The following is a 25,220-nucleotide window of genomic DNA, read 5'->3' as shown; positions in this document are numbered from 1 at the left end:
CAGAGATTGCGTCCCGCATACCTGCAGTTAACGTTCACCTTTTTCTTAACTGTAACCATGATCTTTCCCTAACATTAAGCACATATTTTATGTTAATTTTAAAAATGTTGGCATTGGATGTAAAAAAACAAAACAAAACAAAACATAAAAACTTGTTGTTACTGAAGGTAATTTGGGTTTTTTGCAGAATCATCCAATATGTTCTTGTTTGGTGATAGGGCTGGCTTATAAGATGCAACCCATTACATACAGGGTGTCATTGAAATATCTTGTCTCTGTACAATTATTGTGTTGCTCATGTTAACAAACTTATTTTGCATGAAAATTAAAAAGTAGAAAAAAACACCAGATAAAGGAATATCTTCAGAAGAGTTCTAGAGACTTGTAGAATCTATGCCAAAGACATTTGAAGTTGTGCTGGTGACCTGTGGTGGCCCTGCACACTTATGTTGGTTTGACTCCCACCTGTATGTTTTCAGGAATTTTGAGACTTGTCCCACCATTAAACCTTTAGATTCCTTGGACAAAGTCCCTTTCCATTATTTTGTCTAACCTCTCCATGTCATCTTGTTCAAATAGTGTCCATGCATTCACAACACTGCACCAATGTTTTGCAGGTGGAGGAAGCCTTGAGTGAGGTGGACTTCCAGTTGAAGCTGGATCTTCATTTCACAGACAATGAGCAACAGTAGGTTTTGAAACGTGTGTGTAAGTGTGTGTGTATGTGTTTGAGAGGAAGAAAGAGTTTTCCCTTGTGCAGCTTTTATGGAAGAGTGAGAATGCAAACGAGGCATGAATAAGGGCTATTATGTCTTTTGGCTCATAGCCATCACTTTAAGCACCTGATCACAACTTTTGTGCTAGCAATATGTGATTACTGTGATTTATTTGTCTGTTTGCTTGGGACAAATAGAAGGATAAAAGTGTAGTCTGCATTAGCACATGCAGCAAAACACACCATTTTTGTAGGAGCACCACTCTGGTATCAACCAACAGCTGTGCATTATTGAAGTGAAGTTAGTGTGTTTCTGTATTAAAACCTTTAAACCTATTGACATGCCATTTTTGTCATACCTGTGTGATGATAGTACTTGTCAACCCTACACAGGAGTGAATTTTGAAGCTCCTCTATATCATTGTCATCCTTGTTTTTACTAAGAGTTAGTGTAGAATATCTGGTCAAGTCAAGTCAAACTTTATTATCCCACTAGGGGAAATTTGATGCAGCCAGGTATATAGAAACACACAATCATCATAAAAAATAATGCAATAGATCAAATCAGATCACAAGGACAAACAGTACAATTGATCACTTTAAAATGAAGACAGTGCAAAAAAAGCAGCTAAATGCCGAAAACATGAAGTGCTTAGGTGCAGAGATCACATGTGCAAATTCACAATTCTAATTGCAAACAAAAGAGTCTTTGTAGACTTTTTGTCCTCTGAGCAGGAACTTTTATCTAAGGCCTGAAGGTAGGAGGTCAAACTCTCTCTGCAGGGGGTGATCAGGACAGTCCAATATGACCTGGACCTTCCTTAGGACCTGCCTATAGTAGAGGTCAGAGAGCTGTAGCTGACTCACCCCACACCTGCTGCTGGTCCCCACATGAGCAGCGCCCCCTGAGAGATCTACTAAGTCTGTATTATTATTCCAGTCAAGATGCAGACTCTTTCACTGCAAGGACAATACACATGTCCTCAATAATGACTAAATAATGGTTATTAATGAGCAGCAGTCCACATTCTCAAACACAGATACAATAGATATAAACATTCCTTTTTAGTATGTGTAATAAATTCGCTTCATTCGTACTCCCTTAATTAATCTATACTACCTGTAGTTTTGAATACAAACCCAGTCTTACTGATTTAATGATTTTTTTGATCTAGTGGTTTTATTTATGTTTACCTATTGTTTTTTTTTATTTATTTTTTTTAATTTTCTCATTTTTAATTTGTAGCTCTATTTTATTCTGTACATTGCAGCTGAGTCTGTTTAACTGTTCAGTGAAATTAGCATGAAATATGAGGAAAATAGTAAAAACAAGAATTCAGCTGCAATTTTAGAGTATTTGTATTTATGTATTAGTTTAAAATATATCTCTCCTCTTCCATTCCTCAGGTTGGCAGAGATAGTTACCGTCCCATTGATCAGCAGCCGGACCCTCAGCCTCCACTTTCACCCGCGGAGAGGCCTCCACCACCATGTCCCTGTCATGTTCGACTATTTCCACCTGTCCGTCATCTCTGTCTCCATACATGCCTCACTGGTTGCCTTACATCAGCCGCTAATCAGGTAGAGCGAAGCAAGGCTTTGCAAACATTTGCATGTCACGGACTTTGAAATCACACAAAGCACAAAGACCTTTTGATATCATCTGATTGTCTAATTGACCATTCACTGAGCACTGACACCCAAGTTACTGTTGCTACACCAGTCAAGCTTTCCACTCTAGCTGTCTGAAATGACAATTATCACTGGCAGATATTACCTGCTAGCAAGAAAATTAAGCTAACTTTACCTCCATGAGTTGGGTGAAAATGCTAATATTGAAAAACCCTCTCATGATGATAATATTATGGTGAACAGAATATTAATTTTGCTTGAATTTTGTTTTAGTATTTTAGTTGATGTTTGTGTCATATTTAAACACCATTCAGGTTAAGACAATTCAAGTCAAACAAGTGTTTGTGAATAAAGTAAAATCTGTCCAGGACTTATACAGCAGGTCTTGACCACTTGTAAATTCCGTTCATACCTAAGAGAAAACTCTTAAATATGAGAAAATAGATGAATGCCAGACATTTTCTTAAATCACTCATATGTGCTTCTTAGAAACATATCTGTTCATAAGAGTAGTTCTTGCATGAAGCCCATTGTTCTTGTATTGCAGTGTAGATCTAGTTACTCCTAGTATCTTAAGTATGATAAGGAAATTGTAAGATCAGACTCTTTTTTTGTTCTAACATAACCCTGTTTCGCTGCTTATATTATTACTAGGCTTTTTTGCAAACTGTTGTAACATTCCTTGAGTGTTATCTTCCCCAAATTCCAAAAAAAAAAAAAAAAAAACAGCAACTGCTACTAATATAAGTTAGTTAATGATAGACTCTTTGGTTTTGAAAGCTTGGTTAGGCAGTAAGCTAGTTAGCCAAACATGCAAACATTTGCAGCTCACGAAATAGCAGGCAAAAACAGTTTTTAACTTTTGCTCTTGTGTTTTTGGTTTTGGAAAGCCTAAAAAAGACACCACCCTCCAAACTCTTGAAATGTTGAGGTTAACTCTTACTGTACTACAGCCTGATGTACACTGCTTCAGCATGGGAACAAATCCAAAGCTTTACTGCTATGATTAGTTACAGTTTCTAAGTTATGATTGGGAATAGGTCCTTCTTGTTCATTGTAGAACTGTATACACCGGTGAGATTTAAGGTGAAAACTCTAATTGCAATTGTATCCATAATATCAATGGAGACAAACTTGATAGAATGAACTGCTAGCACAGCTTTATCCTCCTTGTGCTTGTTTTGGCAGACACAAGAGTGTATTGGTTAGCTGCTTAAGTGGATAGTTTCCCAAACACTTATCTGATGAATTCAGATGTCAATATCATAAACTCAGTGTTTAGCCATGCATTACATAGATTACTGCAGCACTTGATTGATTAGAACAGTAGCAGCTCCCATCTCTCAGCTTATCTGTCCTCCTTCGCATGGACACACACTCATGATTTGTCCCTGCATGTGTCCTCCCTGTTCTCTCTCCAGCTTTGCACGTACAGGGAAGGGCTCCTGGCTGGGAAAGGGCTCGCCAGAGAGCGCGAGCGACCCATCTGCCATGTCTGTAGAAAACCTTGTGTTCGGAGCTGGCTACTGCAAGCCTGTCATCTCTGAGGTATGTTAACCTTTAGCAGTTCAGCAGTAGAAAGTCAAACCCCATTTTGTTTCACAAAGCTGAAAACTGCTCAAAATGAGCAAGGCATTGTCCCCATTTAGCTGGTTGTTCCCTTTTCTTTGTAAGCAAGCAGCTAAATGCCAAGTGGTGACGTAAACGTGATCTCAGTTTAGGGACAGAGGCCGATGGATTTAGCTGTGATTTGTTTTGGCATGTCACACAAGAAACAGGATTCAGTCCAAGAGCTGAGCAGACAGTTCTGATCTGGATTATAGATCCTGGACCTGTCTGCGCCTCATCTTCAGAATCGGTCATTTGTCAGGGCTCTGTGGAGGCTTAAAGACTAGAGGCCAACACAGAGATTATTATGGGGCTGCACTATGGCTTTTCATAATATCTGATTAACCCACCTGCCCAGGCATGCAGGCTCCAAGCTTAGCATCTGGAAATGATACCAGCTCTCCCTGGAAATGATGGTGTAGGCTTGTCGACTCCCTCTCATGCCTCTGTGCTCATTAACAGTACAGTTAAGCTGCACAAATACAGGGTGAGAGATTTAATAATCCAATTATTGTTATCATAATGATTAATCCTGATTATATATGTCTTATTTTACAAGAACTCAATTACTTTATTACTTATTACTAAACTTCATTCATTTTAAGAGGCTGCTAAAAAGTACAGTAACTACTACACATAATCTGGCCTTGTTTGCATTGATTGATTTAAAACCAAATTTTCTTCAAATTATAAATGGTGATCTAGTGTCAGGGAGTGAAATTATATATTTCCATGATCTGGTTTAGTCTCCAACATTTAACCAATCTATTCTTTACTACAGAGATCATATACAAATTGTACTAATCTTCATAGACGTCATACCGTTACTGTTACTAGTGAAAAACTCTGGAAAAAGCTAGTAAGTGGATCTAGAGTTAAAGGTACAGTTCAACATTTTGGAAAATACACCTGTTTAAGAAATACTTCCAGTGCATAACTTCCTGTAAAACCAGAAATTAATGTTTTTACAAGTTTGTTTTTTTTTTTTTTTACCAATTAAATAATCAGTTGTTTTCCCTTGCTTTCAAACTTATGCTAAGCTAAGCTAAGCTAAAAATCTCCTGGCCCTAGCTTCACATTTAGTGTACAGACATGATGGTAGTATCATCCAGCTTGTGGCCAAAAGTAAATAAATGCATTTTCCAAAATGTTCCAAAGACAAAGATAAATGTCTTTATAAAGACAGATACACATTTTGGAAATGGCATTGGCAGTCAGGCCTCTAACTATACTTTGGTTCAAAACTTAAATGTCTCAACTATTGGATGGACTGCAATAAAATTTGATACAGACATGCATGTTAGCATGATAACATTTAGCTTAAAGCACTGCTGTGCCTACAATAAGTACAGCCTCAGAGGACCGTTACTGTAGAGGTCTTGCTGGAGTTGTTTCACTACTGTCTACAATTTGTTTTATTTTTTTTAGCTGTAGGCAGTTTCTCCTGTAGAGTATATTTAATTTCATCACCTCCCAGTGTCACTATATTCAAAACCTGCTTAGTATTATTATAGTATGCAGCTCTTCCTGCCTTTTGAATGACATTAGTAGCAGGTCGACATTTCCCACCCCTAACAAAGTAACTGACTCATGATGTAACCATTATCTTTTATCAAAGCCATCTCTTATCTTTAGTTTTATCTTGTGTTTGCCAGTTGTTCCCAACTTTGTATAGCTGTGAAGGTGTTGGTTCTATTTTTTTCATCTTTTTATAACATAGATCTCTCAGGTCCCTGTGGACGTCAGTCTACACTGTAAATCTTAATGAGCGCCCCAGTTGCCCCCCCTCTCTCCTCCTGGTTTTTACTCCCACCCCTAGCTGGGCACTTTAATAAGCTCTGTGTTTAGCCAAGCAGGGGGGTTTCGTTTGATCACAGTAATGAGTTCTGCTCACAACTGCCACGTACTACATAGCTGCAGGTGAAATCTACACAGAACGCCTCCTCCTCCCTCACCTTTATTTATTTAGAGCTTTTTACCTGCGGCTACACTACGTTTTCAGCACTTTCCCCTTAACACCACAGCGTTTCCTCAAAGTGTTATGCTGTTTTTTTCTTGAAAAACAAAAATCACATGTTGTAGATTTCCACTGATATCAGCTGAAGTGCAGTTACATCTCAAAAAGGAAGGAAAAAGTTCCCTCAGTGGAAAATGATGCTGTTGGAAGTGAGATACCTGAACGTCTTTGGTCTTTTTGACGTAATACATGGTTGTGCAGATAACAAGTCAAAACTCATGTCAAAAATACTATCCTTTCAGCATCTTGTCCACCTATACAAAACGTCTTTGACAGCAGCAGTGATTAGACTCTTGGACACCACTACCACACACTGTGATGATGAACTGTAAAAGTTGCATCTACAGCAGTAAACAAAAGCAGAATTTCTCATGTCAGGTGAGTTAGAACTGGGGCACATCCCAAGCATTGTCATCAGAGAGAAACTATGGTTTTAGGATAATGACTAGTTCATACAGAAAAATAGCTATTTTTCTTTGCACTTCAGTCGCAGATCCTGGCAGGCCTCTATAAAGGTAAAGAGAATTATGAAAGTAAACATACAGATGTTCCTTCCTGGTTTGGGTATACTGCACTGCTGCAATTACAGAGCGCTCACAGGTATGATGATAGGGCCGGAGACTGAACTTGCTCAGGGCAAATTATAGTACATCCCCAGATACTCAGGCATTACATGCCTGTCAAAGCTCTGAGCCCCACTGGCGCTGCCAAAACATCCCAGCCATGGGAAGAACTCTGCTGGTAGCTGTTTCAGGTCAGGGACCAGCGGAAGAGGGCAGCCGCTGGTAACATTCAAGGCTCCCTGGCTCCACATATGACTGCTGGTGTCTACAATGTTAGTTGTTTAAGCAGAAGGCCATTAGCTCCTCAAGAAGATAAATGAGACACACACCACGTCTGTGGTGATTTGTAGCTGTTTAGACAGACACTTGTGTTACACTCAACACATAGTGTAGATTGCGGTCGTGTAATACAGTCAATATTTTACTGTATTGTTAGAGAGCCATCTACTGGAAATATGGCCTGTACTGCAGATCATATACAGTATTTAGGTAATAGACTCAAAAGCAGAGGATACTGTACTTGAGCTACTTTATTTTCTTCTGCATCATATGCATCACAGTCAAACTGCTTTCAGCCTTTAGCTTTGCACCTCAGTTATTATCTGAAAATGTGTCAGTGTATGATTTTATCTCAACAGATTTTCAGTTTCTTAATCATTTTCTTAAGCATCACTTTGTTATACCCCTTACTCGTCAAGTCCCAAATTCAAAGCATCACAAATGGTGATGCTTTGGACTTTGAGTCAAGTTCCTATCCTTGTGAACTTTTAAAGGTCATAACAGGGATGCTTTACATCCTCCTGCGCCAAGTACACTTATTGATCTGCTTTTACAGCGCACAGCAAGCTGTGTTTAGGAGCCATTTGTTGCTAACGTCTTATTTGATCTCCCAAGTAATTATCATTACCTTGCCAATGCAGAAACAAGCCGCTTTTAACACAAGGGCAATGACAAGCCTATACAACTGTTGCTGTGGAGGCTATAAAGTTCAAGTATGTGTACATGTCCATTATTAAGGCAGGCCATTTTGTGAGAGGTGACTACTGACCTACATAGTAGCTGACATTTCCTCTGTGGCTTTTTCTCCGCAGGGAAGCTTTTATGTGCCCAGTGAAAACTGCCTGCAGAGAGCTCATACGTGGCATCGAAGGCTCTGTCGCCTCCTGTTGGTTGCACACAGAGGCCTGCACACCTACTATACTGCTCTGATGAAGGAAATCCCACAGCTCCAGCAGACTCCACTGGACTCAGGTGAGCATATGCAAAGCTCTGTGCTGAAACTCAAAATCGCATTAGTGGAAAATTATGTATAATCTTACAATCCTCTTTGTACAGTGCATGTCCATGTAGATTAATACAGAATATGGTTAATAGTGCACAATTAGACGTTATGCCCCTCAGCAAATTATTTCATTATGTTGTTTTTCTCATTCACTCTTTTATACTTTAAGTGTTTTGCCCCAAAGAGACTCATTTTAATGATTTTTGTTTTTATTCAGGTTTGGTCCTAATTAGTAATAAAAAGATTTTCAACACCATACATTTTTGACTTCCAGAAATGTGCAGTAATCCTGTCTTCTCGCTTGGTACACAGTGTAAGCCTTTGCACTAAGCTCTGCAAATAATTTTCCCTTCCACAGAAGTGCTGCCTGTAGAAGAAACTCTTAATCAGATCACAATAGAGTTACAGGTATGTGTATTCCAAAGTGTACATTTATCCACTCATTACAGCTTTTAATGTTAGTTAAAGAATAGCCACATTCTTTTTGATTCTCTGTTGCATTTGCCATTTTAGTGATGAAATTGTTTATTCATTCTAAACTTAACTAAAACATCCAACTTACACACTATACTGTACATATTGTATATTAAATAATGCAAAATTGCCAAGTTGGTGTGCGGCTCTAAACAGTGAATTCTATGTTCAGAGGAATTTCTGTGGCTTGAGAACCAACACAACAATTTGAATTAATTGAAAGAAGCCCTGTCACTTTTGTCACCTTTTACATAATAGAAAGACTACAATAACTTACAGCACATCTGTTAGTGTTTTCTGTTGTACTGATTATTTCTTAGTTTACTCAGAATAAACAGGATGTTTAATCATTTGCTATCCATCTCACAGCAACCTATATTAATGAATGGTACAAAACATACTTCATATAGATAATACTGACTGCAAATAGCTTGTATTTAGTTTTTATCTTTTACTATGAGGCATTTGATTTTGGCTTAGACAAGGCTAATGTTCAAGGGGATGAATATGATTGTAATATTTGCTTTCTTAAAACGTCTTAAAACATTTTTGGTAAAGTCATGAAGTGGAACATCGATGCATTCAATTCTGAAAATAGCAACAGTTGATAAAGATGGCTTTCAAGTGTTAAAGCAAGTCTCTAAAAATATTGTGAAATGTATGTGTGAACTGATGTGGTGGCCCATGCGTTACAGGGAACAACATGGGTTGATTGATTTACAAGTTTAACATGAGTTTCCTACAACTGTCAGTCATGCAAGTCAGATTCCAGACTCAACACTGTCGACTGTAAATATGTCAGCAATAAAACCAAGGATCCTAAAAAAAGAATAATGTAAATGGTGTATTTTGGGAAGTCTTTGATAGTTAATGTATTCAGTTGATAACATAGAGATATGTTTTTCTCTGACCCATCTCTGTCCATCAGCTGCAGGAAGGCCATGAGAAGGTAGCAGAGCAGATCAGCAGGGACGTGAGCCAGCTCTGCACCCAGCTGGCTGCTCTGTGGAGCCGCTTCCTGGAGGCGGCTGTGCTCAACCCCCACATCCTCTCCTATCTGGCCCAGGAGCACCACACGCTCAGGGTGAGAGTCACACTCCATCAGAGGCGTGCTTATACAATGCTCAAATGTTATCATTTACTGTTTGTTCTCTGAACTACAGTGCCGATAGTGTCCATATCAGAGTGCAATGACGACCAATTGTGGAGATATTTTTAAATTTAGATATTTTCATCCTCAGCACCCACGCCGAAATACAGAAATACTACAGAACAATCCAAATAGTTTCATAACCACTGACATGAAATTCTTTTAGCTCTGTCCTTAAGGCATGATGTGCCAAATTGCCCCAAAAGGTAAGGGTTCTCTCTTGCCACACTGAAATGATCTCTCTGGGCAGAACAGAAAATGTACAAATACATTTTAACAAGTTGTGATAAGAGAGGAGCTCACCCCATCATGCTGTTCTAGGAGAAAGGTATCATATGAATTGTAAGTAAGAATTATGACTTAAATTGACCAAACTACACAGAGAAGTAGTGAAATGATAAGACGCCATTCAGGACCTCAGCAGCTTAAACCCAGCTGAGCAGGCTAATATAATTTCCAATGCAATTTCTATCTAATCACTGGGCTGTTTAATATGAATATGAAACCATTCTCTATGTGCTTCACAGTGGAGTAGCTCTCCAGGCTCTCTTATGTGACAGTTTTTTCTCAGTTGTCTGAAAATAATGAACATGTTTGCTTTCGTATTAGATTACCTCGGGGGGATACTGTCATGCCTCCACCCACCAGCGGAGTTCGGATTTCAATTAACACTTATTCTGTAATTATTGTGGGGTGAAAATACACCAGAAATTGTGTTTCTGGTGATTTGCCTGTCATGGTGGCTGGGTTTCGAGGATGATGCATTTCTAATTGGAACTGGAGAAGCACAAAGCTTTGGGTCAAGCTTGTGTCACATTCGAAGAAGAGATTCAAATCTCTCTTCTTTGTGCACATTTGGATTGTTTGAGACTGACTGCTTTCATCATCTTGTGTTGTACTGTCATTAAAGATCATATTGAGGCTCAACCAAGGTGAAAATTGTTTTGTTTCTGGAAACACCAGGTCAGGAGGTTTTCAGAAGCATACTTCTTCACTGAGCACCCCAAAGAGATATCTCTGACTTTTCAAGAGGAACTGTAAGTATCAAACTATCAGAAAAAGAAGAATTAATTCAATGAATGAAAAGACATGCATTATTCATGATATTGTAATTATTATATTTTATATTAGAATCAACAGACACAGCCAGATAGCTGCAGAAGTCCGGAGCTCAGACTACCTGACCAAGATGCCTCCTTTACCTGTTGAGTGCCTGGACATTGATGGAGACTGGAACAGTCTGCCAATCATCTTTGAGGACAGATATGTGGAGTCTCCTCAAACAGGTATAGAAAATGTGGATCCTAAAAATATTTAAAATATCATTTGTTATGTTTCAGACTGTAATGTCCTTGTCTTTCCAGAGTGGATATCACATGTGCCAATCCTTGCAACCGCTGATGAGCAGACCAGCCCAGATCCTGCCATCACTCCTGCCAACAGGATTCTTGAAAGCAGCCGGGGAGCCAGATCACCAGCAATACCCCAGGATCCCTTGGACAGTGATGACTGCATGGACTTGCCCACATATGTATCACTCATAGCAGAGCAGAGTAAGACCAGACCCAACATCAGTGGTACCCAGAACCTCATTCCAACTGAGGAAAGCACTGAACCCTCTCTAGTAGACGCAGAAGGTTTGGAGGAACCAAAGGAAAAACAAGCCCCAGTTGAGAAGAGCTGTAGTTCAGGTCTGAGGTATATTGCAGTTAAACCTTCTGATGTTGACCCTTATAGAGAAGAAGCAGTCCTAGCTCTCTCCTCAAACCACAACCCCCTCACTGACTCTAATAACAGTAGTAATGAATCTCCTGCTCATCGCGTAACAGAAGATACCATCCAACTTTGTGATGCCACAAACGACAGCAATGCCAGAGAGAATGAGAACAACGAAGAAGAGTCTGATATCGCCATGCCATTAAATCACTCCATGGATGATGAGAGTGAGGATGTCCCTGTCATCAGCCTACCCCCTGCCTATGCCCATCCAGTTATACCTTCCTTTCCTGGTGATCTCAGAAAAGAGATTACTCACCGAGGAGGCCTGGTTGGCTCCAAGATCATGAAGCGCTCGTCCTCAGTTATTTCTGACTCAGGTATCGAGAGTGAGCCCAGCTCGGTGGCATGGCCTGCGGAGGCCGCACTGCGAGGCCGACCTCTTCTAGACTTCTCCAGCGAACGGGAGATCCCACAGCAAATAGTGCGTCGGCACCCAGTCCACCGCAGCTCTCTGGAAGGCCTGCAGATGGAGAGCAATGGTAGCCTTCCAAGTGGAGGCATACAGGCCTCACTAACCTCTATCAGCTCGCTGCCCTACGAGGAGGACCAGCAGCAGAGGCAGCTCAGCAAACTGACCAAGTCAGTCTCTGCACCACAGATAAGTAGCCCAGAGGACACTGAGGAGGACCATGTGCTGCTCAACCAGGAATTGGATACTAAGAGCTTAATGCAACACCAGAATTCATGTAGAGTCAACTGCTCTTCTTTGAAGAGCAACTTAGATTCAGAGCAATCTGAATCATCCCTATTAGACATGAGTTCAATGACAAATCTTGGCAATAGTCATAAGGAAAATATCAGCTCTGAAAAGTCAAACTCTCCACAGTATCTGTCAGAGACATACGGAATGAAGTCAGTGTTAGGTGGAGTGTCTGAAGTGTTGCTTTTACAAGAGTCTGTAGAGGGCCCTCATGTGAAGGAAGGCACTGTTATTAGCAGCCAGAGGGAGAATATCAACCATCAAACACACATCAGTGGGGTAAGCGCCTCAGTGGAGGATGTGCATCTTGTTGAATCGGAAGCAGCGTCCTGCAGCTGTGGAAACAAACCATGTGTGCATAAATGTGCAGCAGATCTGGAGAGTGTTAATAGTGGAGATGAAAGATTCCATCAGACTGAACAGCTTGGCGTTGAGGACCAGGAGGGTTTGGATCCTTCCCAAAGTCCTCTAGAGCCCGATGCTTCAGGACACTCCAATGACCGCCCCAACAGTACCACCACCACACAGAGGCCGAGTGACCTCATAGGGCTGACAGCCAATGATGTTGCATCATCTGTTGACCTCAATGGGATATCAACCAGTGAGAAAGAGCCGTTAGACAGCCAGACAAAGCCCTCTAAGATCCCCAACTCGGGCCTGGCCTTTATGAATAAGAAGATGGTAGAGGTGGTGAACATGTCAGTATCCTGTGCCCCGACCTGTCTGCCGTTTTCTTCTGCTCTGAGAGACTCTCCGTCCATCAGTGGAATGTCCGCTCGCCAGGCTACCTCACCTATTACCCATCAGCCCCTGGGCTCTTTTGGTATCATCTCCTCATCTTCACTCAATCCCCTGAGCATGGATGACGAAGCCAATGAAAGAATGCTGAAGTGAGCTTATGTTTTTGTTAAACTTAGTGTCAATAATCAAAATTTGCTGTAAATGTGCTTTAAACTCAAACTGAAATCACATAGCATGTTTTTCCTGCTACACCATACAGATCTGCTTTCTAAATGACACTTGGTGTACTCTCTTTAAATTTCTCCCTTTTGTTTTTGCATGTACCAGACATGGTACCTGCAATGCCATTGGTTCTCTGTCTGCAAAGATAGATATTTGCATATAGCCAATCAAATCGTTTAAATTTAAACATTATTGCATTAAGAAATAGCATCACCGTTCTGTTGTTGGTGACACTGATTAACAGACAGCAGCTGGTCACACAACACAAAAGAAGCCAGAGCGACACACATCAGCCTTCTAGCTTTTTCATACCACAGTTAAGAAAACAGTCTGCTGTTGTCTTAAAGGATAGTTGCACAATTTTTTCAATTCTGAACACTGAAAAAGGTTTTCCTCGCTGTAATCATTCTTCCTGTTCATACTGGCTATTATAAGACCGCCTTCAAATGCACTTTCAATGTAAGTGATAGGGGCCAAAATCCACAGTGTGTCCAGTGTGTGCAAAAAGTTTATCTGAAACTTATATGAGGCTTCAGCAGTCTTGAGTTAGTCATATCAAGTGGATATCTGCCACATTTACAGTCTTTTTAGCATCAAATTCCCTCTTTGTGTTTCCTTGGACAGTGTTTCCCTGTTGAGCTGCGGTGGAACTATAGTAACAAAAAGAGAGACTTGGGTACTAAAAAGACTATGTTGAAAGATATCTACTTGATATTCAGAGGAAGCTAAGGGAGCATATCTACAAGGTTTTTTTTTTCCTTTTAGCAATTTAAAAAATATATCATCTCTTCGAGATCTTTGACTGAAAAAAGTCCAGTGAAAATGGTCTTTCAATTGGACTTTATGCATTCATATATGTTTAAATGTGTTAGTTATTTATGTTCAGGCAGGTGAGAAGACTGATGTCTTTCTAACTTGGGTGAAATAATGTTTCTGAAAATGCAGGCCCTCTTCCAAGGAAAACTTTGCTGGAGTGAGATTATAATCCACACCAACTATAGGAAATAAGGCCAAAACACAAGGTTTTATGGGTATGTGGAGACGGCTGTTGACATCTGGTGCAGTAGCTGGCAGTTACTCATGCTTGGAAAGCCTAGCATAACAAACATAAGTGAGGGCATTTGAAGCAAGGAAAGTCAAGATGAGGTGAAATGCCTCCTGAGTGTATTAAATCACATCAAAGGGTGAAGACAAATCCGTTAAGATTAGCTTAAAGTACAGTACTGGAATCGGATTTGTTTTGACTCCTCCACGGCTAAAATCTGTAACCTGGCGGGATGACAGGGTAATAAAACTTAGAGGACTTACTTGTGAGTCTGTGAGACTTTTGTTTATAAGCCTTGGTTCCTTGGAAGTGGGCAGTGTGAACTGAAATTAATCAAATATGTAAATGTAAGGCAGGTTTTCCATTACAGTTTGGACCAAAGGGAGAAAATTGATGCAACTTTAAGAGATGCACTGGTAGTGGCAGTTTTTTTGTAAAATGAAATCTTAGATCAGCATTTTACTTGTGTATGTGTAACTAAGGTTGTACATTATTTGCTTGTCTATGCACATTGCTGGAACTTATTTTTCAATTTATTGCTATCACACAAAATATAATCCCTCTTGTTCTTTTCTGAATGTCATTCCCATTTTCTCCAGTTTCTTCAAAGCCAAAGAGGAGCTGTTCAAAGAGTTGAGCTTTCAGGCCAGCTTGTACAGCGACCTTCCTCTCCTGGCATCAGATCTGCCCTACTTCCCCCCCGAGGAGGACGATGAGGAGTTTGATGACGGCATACACCTTGTGGTGTGCGTCCACGGGCTTGATGGTGAGTCTGCATACAGCTGAATGTCTTGGTTTGTACAATCCTATTCCGCTGAAAGAACGTAATAGCTATTAAGGTGACAAATCTGTAGCATACTGTGCAACCTTTTTTTTGGTGTCCATTTAGCGTTGTACTTGTAATGTAGTCTCTGAGAGTATGTCCTACAAACTTAAAATGTCACATTGCACTATGTAGTCTGCGAATACTAATTTCTTAACACATTCCAGGAGTCTCTTAAATGATTAATGGGCACTCTTCATAAGAGCTGAGGCAGAAACTGGATTTATAATTTCCTTTTTACTTCCAGGAAACAGCGCAGACCTTCGGCTGGTGAAGACTTTTATTGAGTTAGGACTTCCAGGATCGAGGCTTGACTTCCTCATGTCTGAAAGAAACCAGGTACATCTCTAGATGACAGCGATTGCAGCAAATTGATAACATGTACAGTGACATTTTGCAAAAGTGCTTTAAGGCAGTTTGTAGAATACTGACAGCTGTTCTTTTCTTTGCTGTTTCTCTGCAGATTGACACATTTGCAGATTTTGACACCATGACAGACAGGTTGCTGGATGAGATCATTCAGCATATCCAGCTGTACAATCTCACCATAGGCAGGATAAGGTCAGTTGTTCAACTTTGATACTGCACAACATACACATTACTGACAACTCTCCTCTTTGACTGATTTTGATTGATTAGTTGAGGCAAGTCAGAAGAGGGGCAATCATCAACTTAAGCAGCATTTGCTTCGGTCAGTAGATGGCAGCAGAGACTGTAAATTGATTCTTGGGCTCAGATTGCATGTCTTAACATCTGAGAATCACTATTCATGATAATATATAGACTGTACAAACTCAAAATGGATAAGGACACAAAATGGATGAAAAGCTCTTATCTTACAGTGCCAATAAGTTTCTGACTTTCACTTGATAGACTGTACACTTTTATGCAGCACTGGGCTGCTTAGTTCCAATCAAATTAAGCTATTCATCTTCCCACTTAATTGCCCTCAATGTGCCAATTTATTTTTTGTAAGAGTTTCTACTCAAGTTTATTAACTTTCTTTATTGTGGGGTATTCTCTGGAGAGAAAGTATCAAAGACAAAAGCAATGGACTGCCACAACAGCATCTGGTTCATTCCACATTACCTCTATATTTAGTTTTGTAGGAGACAGATGAGAAGGAGCAAACATGGCGATGAGGGATCTTGGGTTGAGCATAACAGTACAGTAATTAAACTAAGTGACAGACATAGCTTCATGAATCTAGTGTTTTTCACTGCTGGGAAAGTTATTATTTCTTATAGTATGTCCTATGTGTTAGTATCATTAAATTGTCATTGCCTTTGAGAACATTTGAACATTTAACAAGTTAATTAATTTTCTGTAATTACCAGTGCAGTTGCATGAATCTACAAATAGCTCCTGTCTGTACAAATTCCTCCAACGCTGCTGACAGTGTCGCAGGTCAGCAGCGTTGGAGGCACTGTTTTTCCAACCACCCACACAAGTTGCAAGTTTATCTCTCTGAAAGTTATTTGTCTTCGGCCAACAGCTTCATCGGACACTCTCTGGGGAACATCATCATCCGCTCGGTGCTGACAAGGCCTCGCTTCCGCTGCTATTTGCCCAAACTGCACACTTTCCTCTCGCTGTCAGGCCCACACTTGGGAACACTGTATAACAACAGCACATTGGTCAGCACAGGTGGGGCCACTGCTCAGCTCTGGGAAAAACATACACTGAAGATGTGCTGTATTTACAATGTGCTATATTTCTCAGCACTGCATTTCGATGTTTTCTGCTGCAGCATCTAGTCTTTTATCTAAGAATATCATCCATACTACGCAGCTTCTATGCTGGCTTTTCAAAAAGCAGGGTGTCTGATTGTGTATGTGTGTGTGTTCGCTCAGGTCTGTGGTTAATGCAGAAGCTGAAGAAATCAGGATCCTTGCTACAGCTCACCTTCAGAGATCATGTTGATCCACGGAAAACATTCCTCTATCTCCTGAGTCAGAAACCAGGTACAGTATGAAAGTGACTAAATTTTAAATATAGATAGTATATTGACTGCCTCACTTTACAGACTATTACTTGAAGGCAGTCTATTCAAATATTCATGAGAATGTTGTCATCTTGTCTTTTTTGTCAAATTTCTGTACGTCAGCTCACTAACACTCAAACCCCTAACAGCGAGCTGTGAGAGGCCTGTGAGAGGCCTCCCCACTGTGTGAGTGGAACAAAGCAGTCGTTTGTCACACAGGCTTGAAAAAGATAAGCCTGAAAACTCTTTTTTCCCCCCTCCAGAGCTGTGGCAGGCTGACAAAATGATCCAAACCCTGTCATTGGAAACCCACCAGTGCACTCTCTTAAAAGCACACTGACAGGAGACTAGAGAAAATCACAGTTTTATCGTATCAAGCCTGTCACTGTACTTTGTGATTGTACTCAGTTTTACAACCAATTCACTGCTTTCCTGTCTTCCTCTCTCACTACCTCTCTCTCTCTCACACACACACATACACACACACACACGCCGACACACACACAGACAATCTGCAGTCATTTACTCATTTGTTTTGTGTCCTTTTAGGGCTCCAGTTCTTCAAGAACGTGGTGTTGGTGGCGTCTCCACAGGACCGTTATGTTCCTTTCCACTCTGCCAGAATAGAGATGTGCAAAACTGCTCTCAAAGACAGAACCACAGGTTAGACGTGCATTTATTATTGCTATCTTGGACTCTTGTTTGTATTTTTAACATGAATTTTAAAAATATTGACAATATCTTACAATATTTAAAAAAACAGTCAGGGATGGACCAATTCTACCTTTTCTTTTCTCTACTGATACCAATGAGTATGCTGAGTATCGATCCAGATACCCATACTGGTGCTCTTTTTTGCTTTTGTCAATTTAAAGTCTGTAAACATCACTGTGTTTAACTGATTGGGGTCATTTAAAGTGACGCCTGGGACACACTGGATGCGTGAGCAGCGCGTGTGTCGCTGAACTGCTGCGTCTCTCACGCTTGCAGCGTCCACACTGGATGCCACTGGCAGCCCTATCTTTCTCGTTTTCGCATGACACGCACGTCTCATGTGGGCAGTGTGGCCACTCTAACCTGTTAACATAGGCGCCGAAATGAAAAGCAAGATGTTCCGCAACGCACACACGCTGCTCACGCATCCAGTGTGTCCCAGGGGTTAGACTATGTAACTTTTGAAAAAAGAATAACAACTCTTCAATCAAAATATTGCATTGATCAGACTGAAAAACATTAGGGTAACTGCTTCCAGCATCACTGCTGCAGCTTCTGTGTCAAATGAAAATTATGTTGGCAGGATGGATGTGTCATTTGCCACTGATGGTTTTTACAAAATAACCCCTCTCCCAACAAGAAAATGGCAGTCATGAACACAACATCAGGCTGAGTGAAGGAATGAAATGAAATGAAATGGAATGAAATAAAATGAAATGGCGATTCAGTTTGATTATTATATTCAATGTGGATCGATCACGTCTGGTCCATACTCAATTCGCTGCACAGATACTGATCCAGTTTATCATGTTGTCATCACTAATAACACATTTCCTCATGCTTTGACAATTTTCTTAACTGTTTTGTTTTAAATCTAAGGTTCAGTGTCTCCACCATAATTTTGTTCTTGGCAAAGTTCATCATAAGACACTAAAACTCAACATCTAAACCCATACAAATGATGTTATCCTTTTAGTTCAACCGGGCATTCTTGGGAGACTGTCCTGTTAATCAACTCACCTGTTAAGTGATGAGAACATGCATGTCGGTCCACCACTTTGATCCAGACTATTTCAACAACTACTAGATTAATTTCCATGAAATTTGATACAGACATTCATGGTTCCCAGACAATGAATACTGATGACTTTGGTGAGCCCAGCATGAGGTTGACATTTGTGGTTTTTAGTGAAATGTGTCACCAACTGTTGGATGGACTGCCACGCATTTGGTACAAATATGTACAGATGGGTGACAAATTAAAGGAAAAACCGGTACAGGCCTGAATGCTTGACCCCCACAGTGAGGGGATCCGGTGGCTCTGTTATGCTTTGGGGAGCATTTTACTGGCATGGCATAGTGTTCATCACTCCAGAAGAGTTCCAGAAACTTATAGAATCAATGCCAAGGCTGAAGAACACCATTTTTCAAAAAGTTATTCCCTCATTTGGTGTTTTGATGATGGTGGTGGAGAGCGCTTTCTAACACGTCAGTCCAAAATCTCCCGTAGGTGTTCAGTTCGGTTGAGATATGGTGACTGTGAAGGCCATAGAATATGATTCACATCATTTTCATACTCAAACCATTCAGTGACCCCTCGTGGCCTGTGAATTGGGGCATTGTCATCCTGGAAGAGACCACCCCCATCAGGATAGAAATGTTTCATCATAGGACAAAGGTGATGACTCAGAACAACTTTGTATTGATTTGTAGTGACCCTTCCCTCTAAGGGGACAAGTGGACCCAAACCATGCCAGCAAAATGTCCCCCACAGCATAACAGACCCACCAGATCCCTGCAATGTAGGGGTCAAACATTCAGGCCTGTAACGGTTTTTCCTTTAATTTGTCACCCATCTGTATGTCCCTCTCAGGATAAATTGTAATGAATTCCATCTAGCGCTACCATCAGGTCATAATGATCAGACATTGATCAGCAAAGGATCTTTCTTCTAAATATGGATAACGTGTGAATATAAAGAACTATAACCAGGGACATGTGACTATATGCTCATCACATACTTGTATTATGCAGCTGGTTTCATTCCATTATGTTTTGAGTTCAAACACACCACAAGGGACAGTTTGTGTCGTCAGCAATGTGAAATAAATATAATGGACTATAAGCTGTTGAGATAACCATGGCACAATGCTCTTATGAAGTATGTCTAGTCATGGGCGCAGTAGCAATCACCATAACCTCTTATTTTTGTACTAAAGGCCCTGTATACACCGAGATGATCAACAACCTCCTGCAGCCACTTGTGGAAGCTAAAGAGTGCCGGCTAATCCGCCAGAACGTGTTCCATGCTCTGCCCAACACAGCTAACACCCTGATCGGCCGGGCTGCCCACATTGCTGTTTTGGACTCTGAGCTTTTCCTAGAGAAGTTCTTCTTAGTGGCAGGGCTCAACTACTTCAAATAAAGGCGCTGGTGCTGCAGACCAACTCGATACACCCTGTTGGTGGCTGGTGGAGCTGATTTGGAAGATAAGGTCCTTACCATCAATATGTACAGTATATGTAATGTATATAAACCCTTGTATTCAAGAGGCAAGGCCTGTATATCCAATTTGTTAGGATTGTTAGCAGCTGTTATCAAAAGATAAGTGTATTGTGACTGTTTAAATTGCTAACTCAGAGGTCTGAGTTTGGCGTGTATGCAAAACAAAACATCTGACATGTATCACTGGATATATTGCAGATGTTTTGTTGGCCTTATGAATAACCTTTCAGCCAGAACACTAACAGATGCTAATTGTGGTCTAAAGCATTTAACTACTTTACCTTTATAGTTGGTTTAGAGCCTTCAGTATCACTGGTTGAATGAATTCTTCTTTAAGGTTCACACTGATGATAGTCTTGAACTATTCTTAGGACTGAGGCAATAGATGCGCAGCATTTATCCCCTTGATTGTACAATAAGTATTTTGTTGGACAAAACATAGATGTTCCTTTATACAAAAATGAATATATTGTTTAAATTATTTATTTTTTATCTGCTTCTGTATCTATATTGTAACTAGTCCATCTAAATGTGATCTTTTTTGTGTTGCTATCATCAAATCCATCAAATGAAAATCAGTGTTTATAAAGTATACAATGCAGGTTGAAGTGTTACCCCATGTAGCCTATAATTCAGTACACTGCATATCTACTTACATATTGTGTGTCCCTCTACATCAGTTCAAACTGACTGAGCTGGGCTACAGTATAAATTAGCATTACAGTATCTTTGATACCAAATGGCTCTACTGGTTGTATAGCCATTTTTTAGATTATTGTTTGCACTGATTCATTGAAAAGTTGATTGACTAAATTCAATTAAGTAACCATTAGCCAACCCCCCCCCTTAGTTACTGTTCCTACTCCTGTCAAGCTTTCCAGCCTTGCATGGCACATATGCAAATTACAATGATAACGGTGGCAGATTTGCCGTCGAAATTTGTAGTAATTTTTGAAACAAAGGTTCTTGATTTCTGACGGAGGTAGCCAAAAGGAGGCTTCCCATTTCTAGCCAGCAACTGTATAGTTTTCTGCCTGAAATTTCAACTAGCAGATATGATCAGTCATGATCAGCTTTAGCTAGCCAACTAATTAAGCTAACATTAGCTTCATGAGTTGGTTAAAATGCTGTCTCTGGCAGACTTTTTAATATTTCTGACTTGTTTCAAAATGAAAATCCTCTAAAAGATGTCTTAAATATAGACTTGATGCCTATATACATGATATAGTGCTAAAAGACTGAGGTTAAAGCTGCATGTCAGCATCCATACTGGATGATGATCCATAGAAGACATGGAAATAAAGAAACAGCATTGTTCATGTATTGCACTAGTCCTATTATACGTTTGATAAGAAAAAATGTAAGACTGTTATTTCAGTCTAACTTAATCCTGTTTGTCTGCTTACTTGTTTTCAAGCAGTATGTTTTTACTCTTAATGTTAGAAAAGAAAGCTAGGGCTTTTAGTATGCAGACTGATGTGTAACTGAAGTGTTTGGCAAATGTAATGCCATCTTGGGTAATGCTGGCTGGTGCTGCTGAAGTGTGAACTTTCCCAAATCCAATACAGAGCAGGACAGAGGTGCTAACGTTACCCTAATCTCCAGGGCCAACACCGGCTACTACACATCGGATGTGCTGGTTGTGAACAGGGCTTGTTTTAATGTAACATTTAACCCCACAAATGAATGTAGTTAGTTAATGATGTGCTCCTTGGCCTTGGAAGTAATGTTCAGTTACCCCTGTAGGTAGTTTGCTAGTTAGCCAGAAATGCTAATTTTTGCAGCTGATAAACACAATGATTACTATTCCTTACACATTTGCTCTTGTGTTCCTGAAAGACTAAAAAAAAGGCACCACTTCCCCAACTCTTTGAATGCAGAGGATCATACTTACTACAGCCCCATGCACACCATTTCATATGGAGAAATCAAAAGCTTGACAGGTTACAGTTACATTTCCTAAGCTATGATTGGACAATCGCTATTCTGGGGAGGGGTTTAGCAAATGGTCAATTATTTTGATAAAATAACTAACAATACTAAAGAAAATCTTTAGCATTATAACTACCACTATAACACAATTCATGTGACTTATTGCCAGTTTACTCCTTAAATCATGTGATAGACAGGCAGGCAGAAAGCAGGCTTACTGATATAATCAACTTCAAATATACTCTATATATAATGAGAAAAAGAAAACGCATTATCCACTATACAGTGCAATCCTATGGTCTAATGACCATCATGTTCTTAATGAGCTGTTTTAAATTGTAGATTAAAATCCTCTACACAAGGATAGACTTCATAAGCCACTATGGAGCTCATTATTTTTTTTAAATGGCGTTAACACCTTCAGGGTGAATCAGGGTGTCATTGTTGCTTTTGGAAAATGGATGATTTTGCTTAATACCAACTCACTGCCAAGATTCTCCCTCATACACTTTCTATAAACCAACTACAATATGATGCATGATGATAGCAGGGAATCACCGTCGTAGCAGACGCTGTGTCACGTTCTTCAACATGTCACGATGCCATATTATGAACATCTCATCAGCTAATTCAGATCTATATTGTATAAATGATTTTTATTCTTCTCCACAAACTTTGCTGTCACATTCAAACATGACACAAGAGTTGTCATTTTCCGGCATACTGGCAAGGGCTGTTTCCTTGCCACTGTGCTGTCCATCAAATGATGTTTACATTTTGACATTTAGAGAACTGTTATCATAGATGTCTCATATGCAGCGGTGGTTGTGCATCTGCTGTATATGTAGTTATGTACATACAGAGAGCTATATTCAACCTTTGCACTGGTTTGATGGCAAGTGCACTTTATTGACAACCTTGAATCAACCTCCACTAGCTTTACAAAATCAATTTTTTCCTGTATTTTTGTTGTTGTTTATACATGCACAGCTTCTTTAGATCTGAAGGTCATGTCCTGCACTCATTGTAAACTGACCTTGGCTGTCTGTCTTGGCCATTCAAGCATTGTATCGTCTTCAAGTGTGCTGTCTCAGAGTGCAAACGATGGCAGCGCAAAGTGCTCTTTTCTGTGTGGAAGCTGTTGCCGTGGCGCTGCGTGGTAAGCACAGTGTCACCGTGATTGACTCTAATCAAATGGGCTCCTTCAGGACGCAGAGATCGTTCTCAAAAAGCCACTAAGCAAAGCTGCGTAAGCAATCTGTAGGGGCTGCCATGCATCATGCATCATTTCCCAACCTGCCCCCCAACGCACACACACACAAACACATACTGTATATGGATGAGGTTTTAGCTTGTTTGCTTTTCCTCCCCATGTGTGTTTAAGGCCATGTGTGTTTACCCAAAGGGGTCAGTGAGAATCAATGTGGGGGAAAAGTGTTTGTGGTATTGAGCATGGCCCCTTCAAGGGCAAATACAGGTTTGAAATTGTTTCATAACATGGGTGTCTTGTAAAAGGTTTCACATGAAAGTGCGGTATGAGATCTGAGAGAAATGTATTTACATTGTGCTCAACTCCATTCACGCAGAGCTTTTTTTTTTTGACTAAATATGTCTCTGAGAGTGTTAAGTGTACATTTATGCTGCTGTCATAATTGAGAGTGAACTCAAAGGTGATCCATAAATCCAATAGATCCTTGCAAGTGCTGTCAACCTTCAAAACTAGCTGACTTGAACCTTTTTGTATTTGATTGCCCTTTACTAAGAGTCCTGTTCCTGTGTAGTGTGTGTGTGTGTGTGTGTGTGTGTGTGTGTGTGTGTGTGTGTGTGTGTGTGTGTGTGTGTGTGTGTGTGTGGAGAGAGTGGAGGAAGGTGTGTCATGTGAATATGTTTCAAAGGCCCCATGGCAGCTTTCTGTCACGTGTATGAAAGGAGATGTGTAATCATTGTCTGCTCTTTGCTGGAACATCCTTCATGTGTTTAAATGAATGTAAAAAAAATGTTTGACTTCACTGTGAGGAACATGTATTTATTTCATTCTGCAGTTATTTTGCTGAATGTATAACATGTAAAGTACAGTAAATACTACTTCATCTGTGCCAATACTACTCTAATATTTTTCTATGTTGCTGACTGTACTGTATGTATTCCTTAGTAGCTTGTGTTCAATGTAAAAATATAAATACAAATATATATATAGCATAGTATTATTATAACAGATATGATGTTACAATAAAAATGTTTCTTTTGCACAATTTTCTTTGCTGTTTGTGTTTTAATTCTGTGTTTAATTTCTTAGTGTCACTTATGACATTTCAATCCTCAGGTTTACTTACTGACATCTGGAGATGCAGTATTAGATACAGCTTTATAATTGAGTCTGTTGGGGAAAGCAACATGATCTGTGAGACTAAGACTGGATTAGTGGAAACCAGACATTGCTTTTTAATATCAAAAAATCTAGTTTAACCCCAGTTTCACACCCAGTGTCTATTGTAGCCAACATCAACATTCATTTGTCTCAGTCAATGAAATTTCAAAATTTGACTTGGTCAAGTAAACTAAAGAGAGTTGTGAAATTGAACATTCTTTGGAGTATAATATCAACATACTAAATTCATCAAACTGAAAGTTAACGTGTAATTTTTGATTATATCAAGTTATCAAAGAAATGGAAACAGTGGTGCGGTTAGCACTGGCTCCTCACAGCAAGAAGGTTTTGGGTTTGAACCCACCGGCTGGCTGGGGCCTTTCTCTGTGGAGTTAGTATATTCTCCCCGTGCCTGCGTTGGTTCCCTCCAGGTGCACCGGCTTCCTCCCACAGACCAATAACATGCAGGTTAGGATAATTGGCGACTCTAAACTGCCTGCAGGTGTGAATGTGGGTGTGTCTGTCTTTATATGTCAACCCTATAATCGACTTGCAGCCTGTCCAGGGTGTACCCCGCCTCTTGCCCAATGTCAGCTGAGATGGCCACATCTCCCCTGTGACGCTATAGAGCTGTATCCATAGCTGTATAGAAAATTGATGGACGGATGGATCAAAGAAATTCCTTCATGTTTTACATTTAGAGTATACAGCCACAGAGGCTATTGATTAATGTCATAGGCCATTTACAACCATGTTCATCTGGAGGCATTTGAGATGCCTCCAGATGAACTCACTCGACCTCAAAACCCATTAAATGTTATGTGTCACATGAGGTGTTTGACCTAGTGGCAGACATAACCAACATACAGTACATGCTTTGTGGTTTTCCAAAAATCCTTTTGAGCTAGCTTATGACTCTCCACTCCCACCATGGTTCAAATATACATTCGATTTTACTGAGCTACT

At 40.1% G+C, this 25,220-nt stretch overlaps 1 protein-coding gene across 1 annotated transcript in view; it reads left to right on the top strand.

Moving 5' to 3' along the window:
• The window catches only part of fam135b (family with sequence similarity 135 member B), a 46,301-nt gene extending 24,523 nt beyond the window's left edge, over positions 1-21,778 (top strand). The window contains exons 5-20 of the mRNA XM_067611529.1: positions 618-688; positions 2,123-2,296; positions 3,769-3,895; positions 7,627-7,786; positions 8,176-8,225; positions 9,220-9,375; positions 10,405-10,478; positions 10,573-10,727; positions 10,806-12,810; positions 14,528-14,694; positions 14,999-15,090; positions 15,215-15,312; positions 16,247-16,398; positions 16,605-16,715; positions 17,285-17,398; positions 19,669-21,778. Of these exons, the coding sequence (XP_067467630.1) occupies positions 618-688; positions 2,123-2,296; positions 3,769-3,895; positions 7,627-7,786; positions 8,176-8,225; positions 9,220-9,375; positions 10,405-10,478; positions 10,573-10,727; positions 10,806-12,810; positions 14,528-14,694; positions 14,999-15,090; positions 15,215-15,312; positions 16,247-16,398; positions 16,605-16,715; positions 17,285-17,398; positions 19,669-19,874 (3,912 nt within the window). The 3' untranslated portion in view covers positions 19,875-21,778. The remainder of the gene's footprint in view (positions 1-617; positions 689-2,122; positions 2,297-3,768; positions 3,896-7,626; positions 7,787-8,175; positions 8,226-9,219; positions 9,376-10,404; positions 10,479-10,572; positions 10,728-10,805; positions 12,811-14,527; positions 14,695-14,998; positions 15,091-15,214; positions 15,313-16,246; positions 16,399-16,604; positions 16,716-17,284; positions 17,399-19,668) is intronic.
• Positions 21,779-25,220: the final 3,442 nt, after the last annotated feature.

Source organism: Thunnus thynnus, chromosome 15 (assembly GCF_963924715.1).
Source record: "Thunnus thynnus chromosome 15, fThuThy2.1, whole genome shotgun sequence".
Classification (NCBI taxonomy): Eukaryota; Metazoa; Chordata; class Actinopteri; order Scombriformes; family Scombridae; genus Thunnus; species Thunnus thynnus.
Note: the sequence above shows the minus strand (reverse complement) of the source record. Positions and strands in the feature narration are given on the sequence as shown.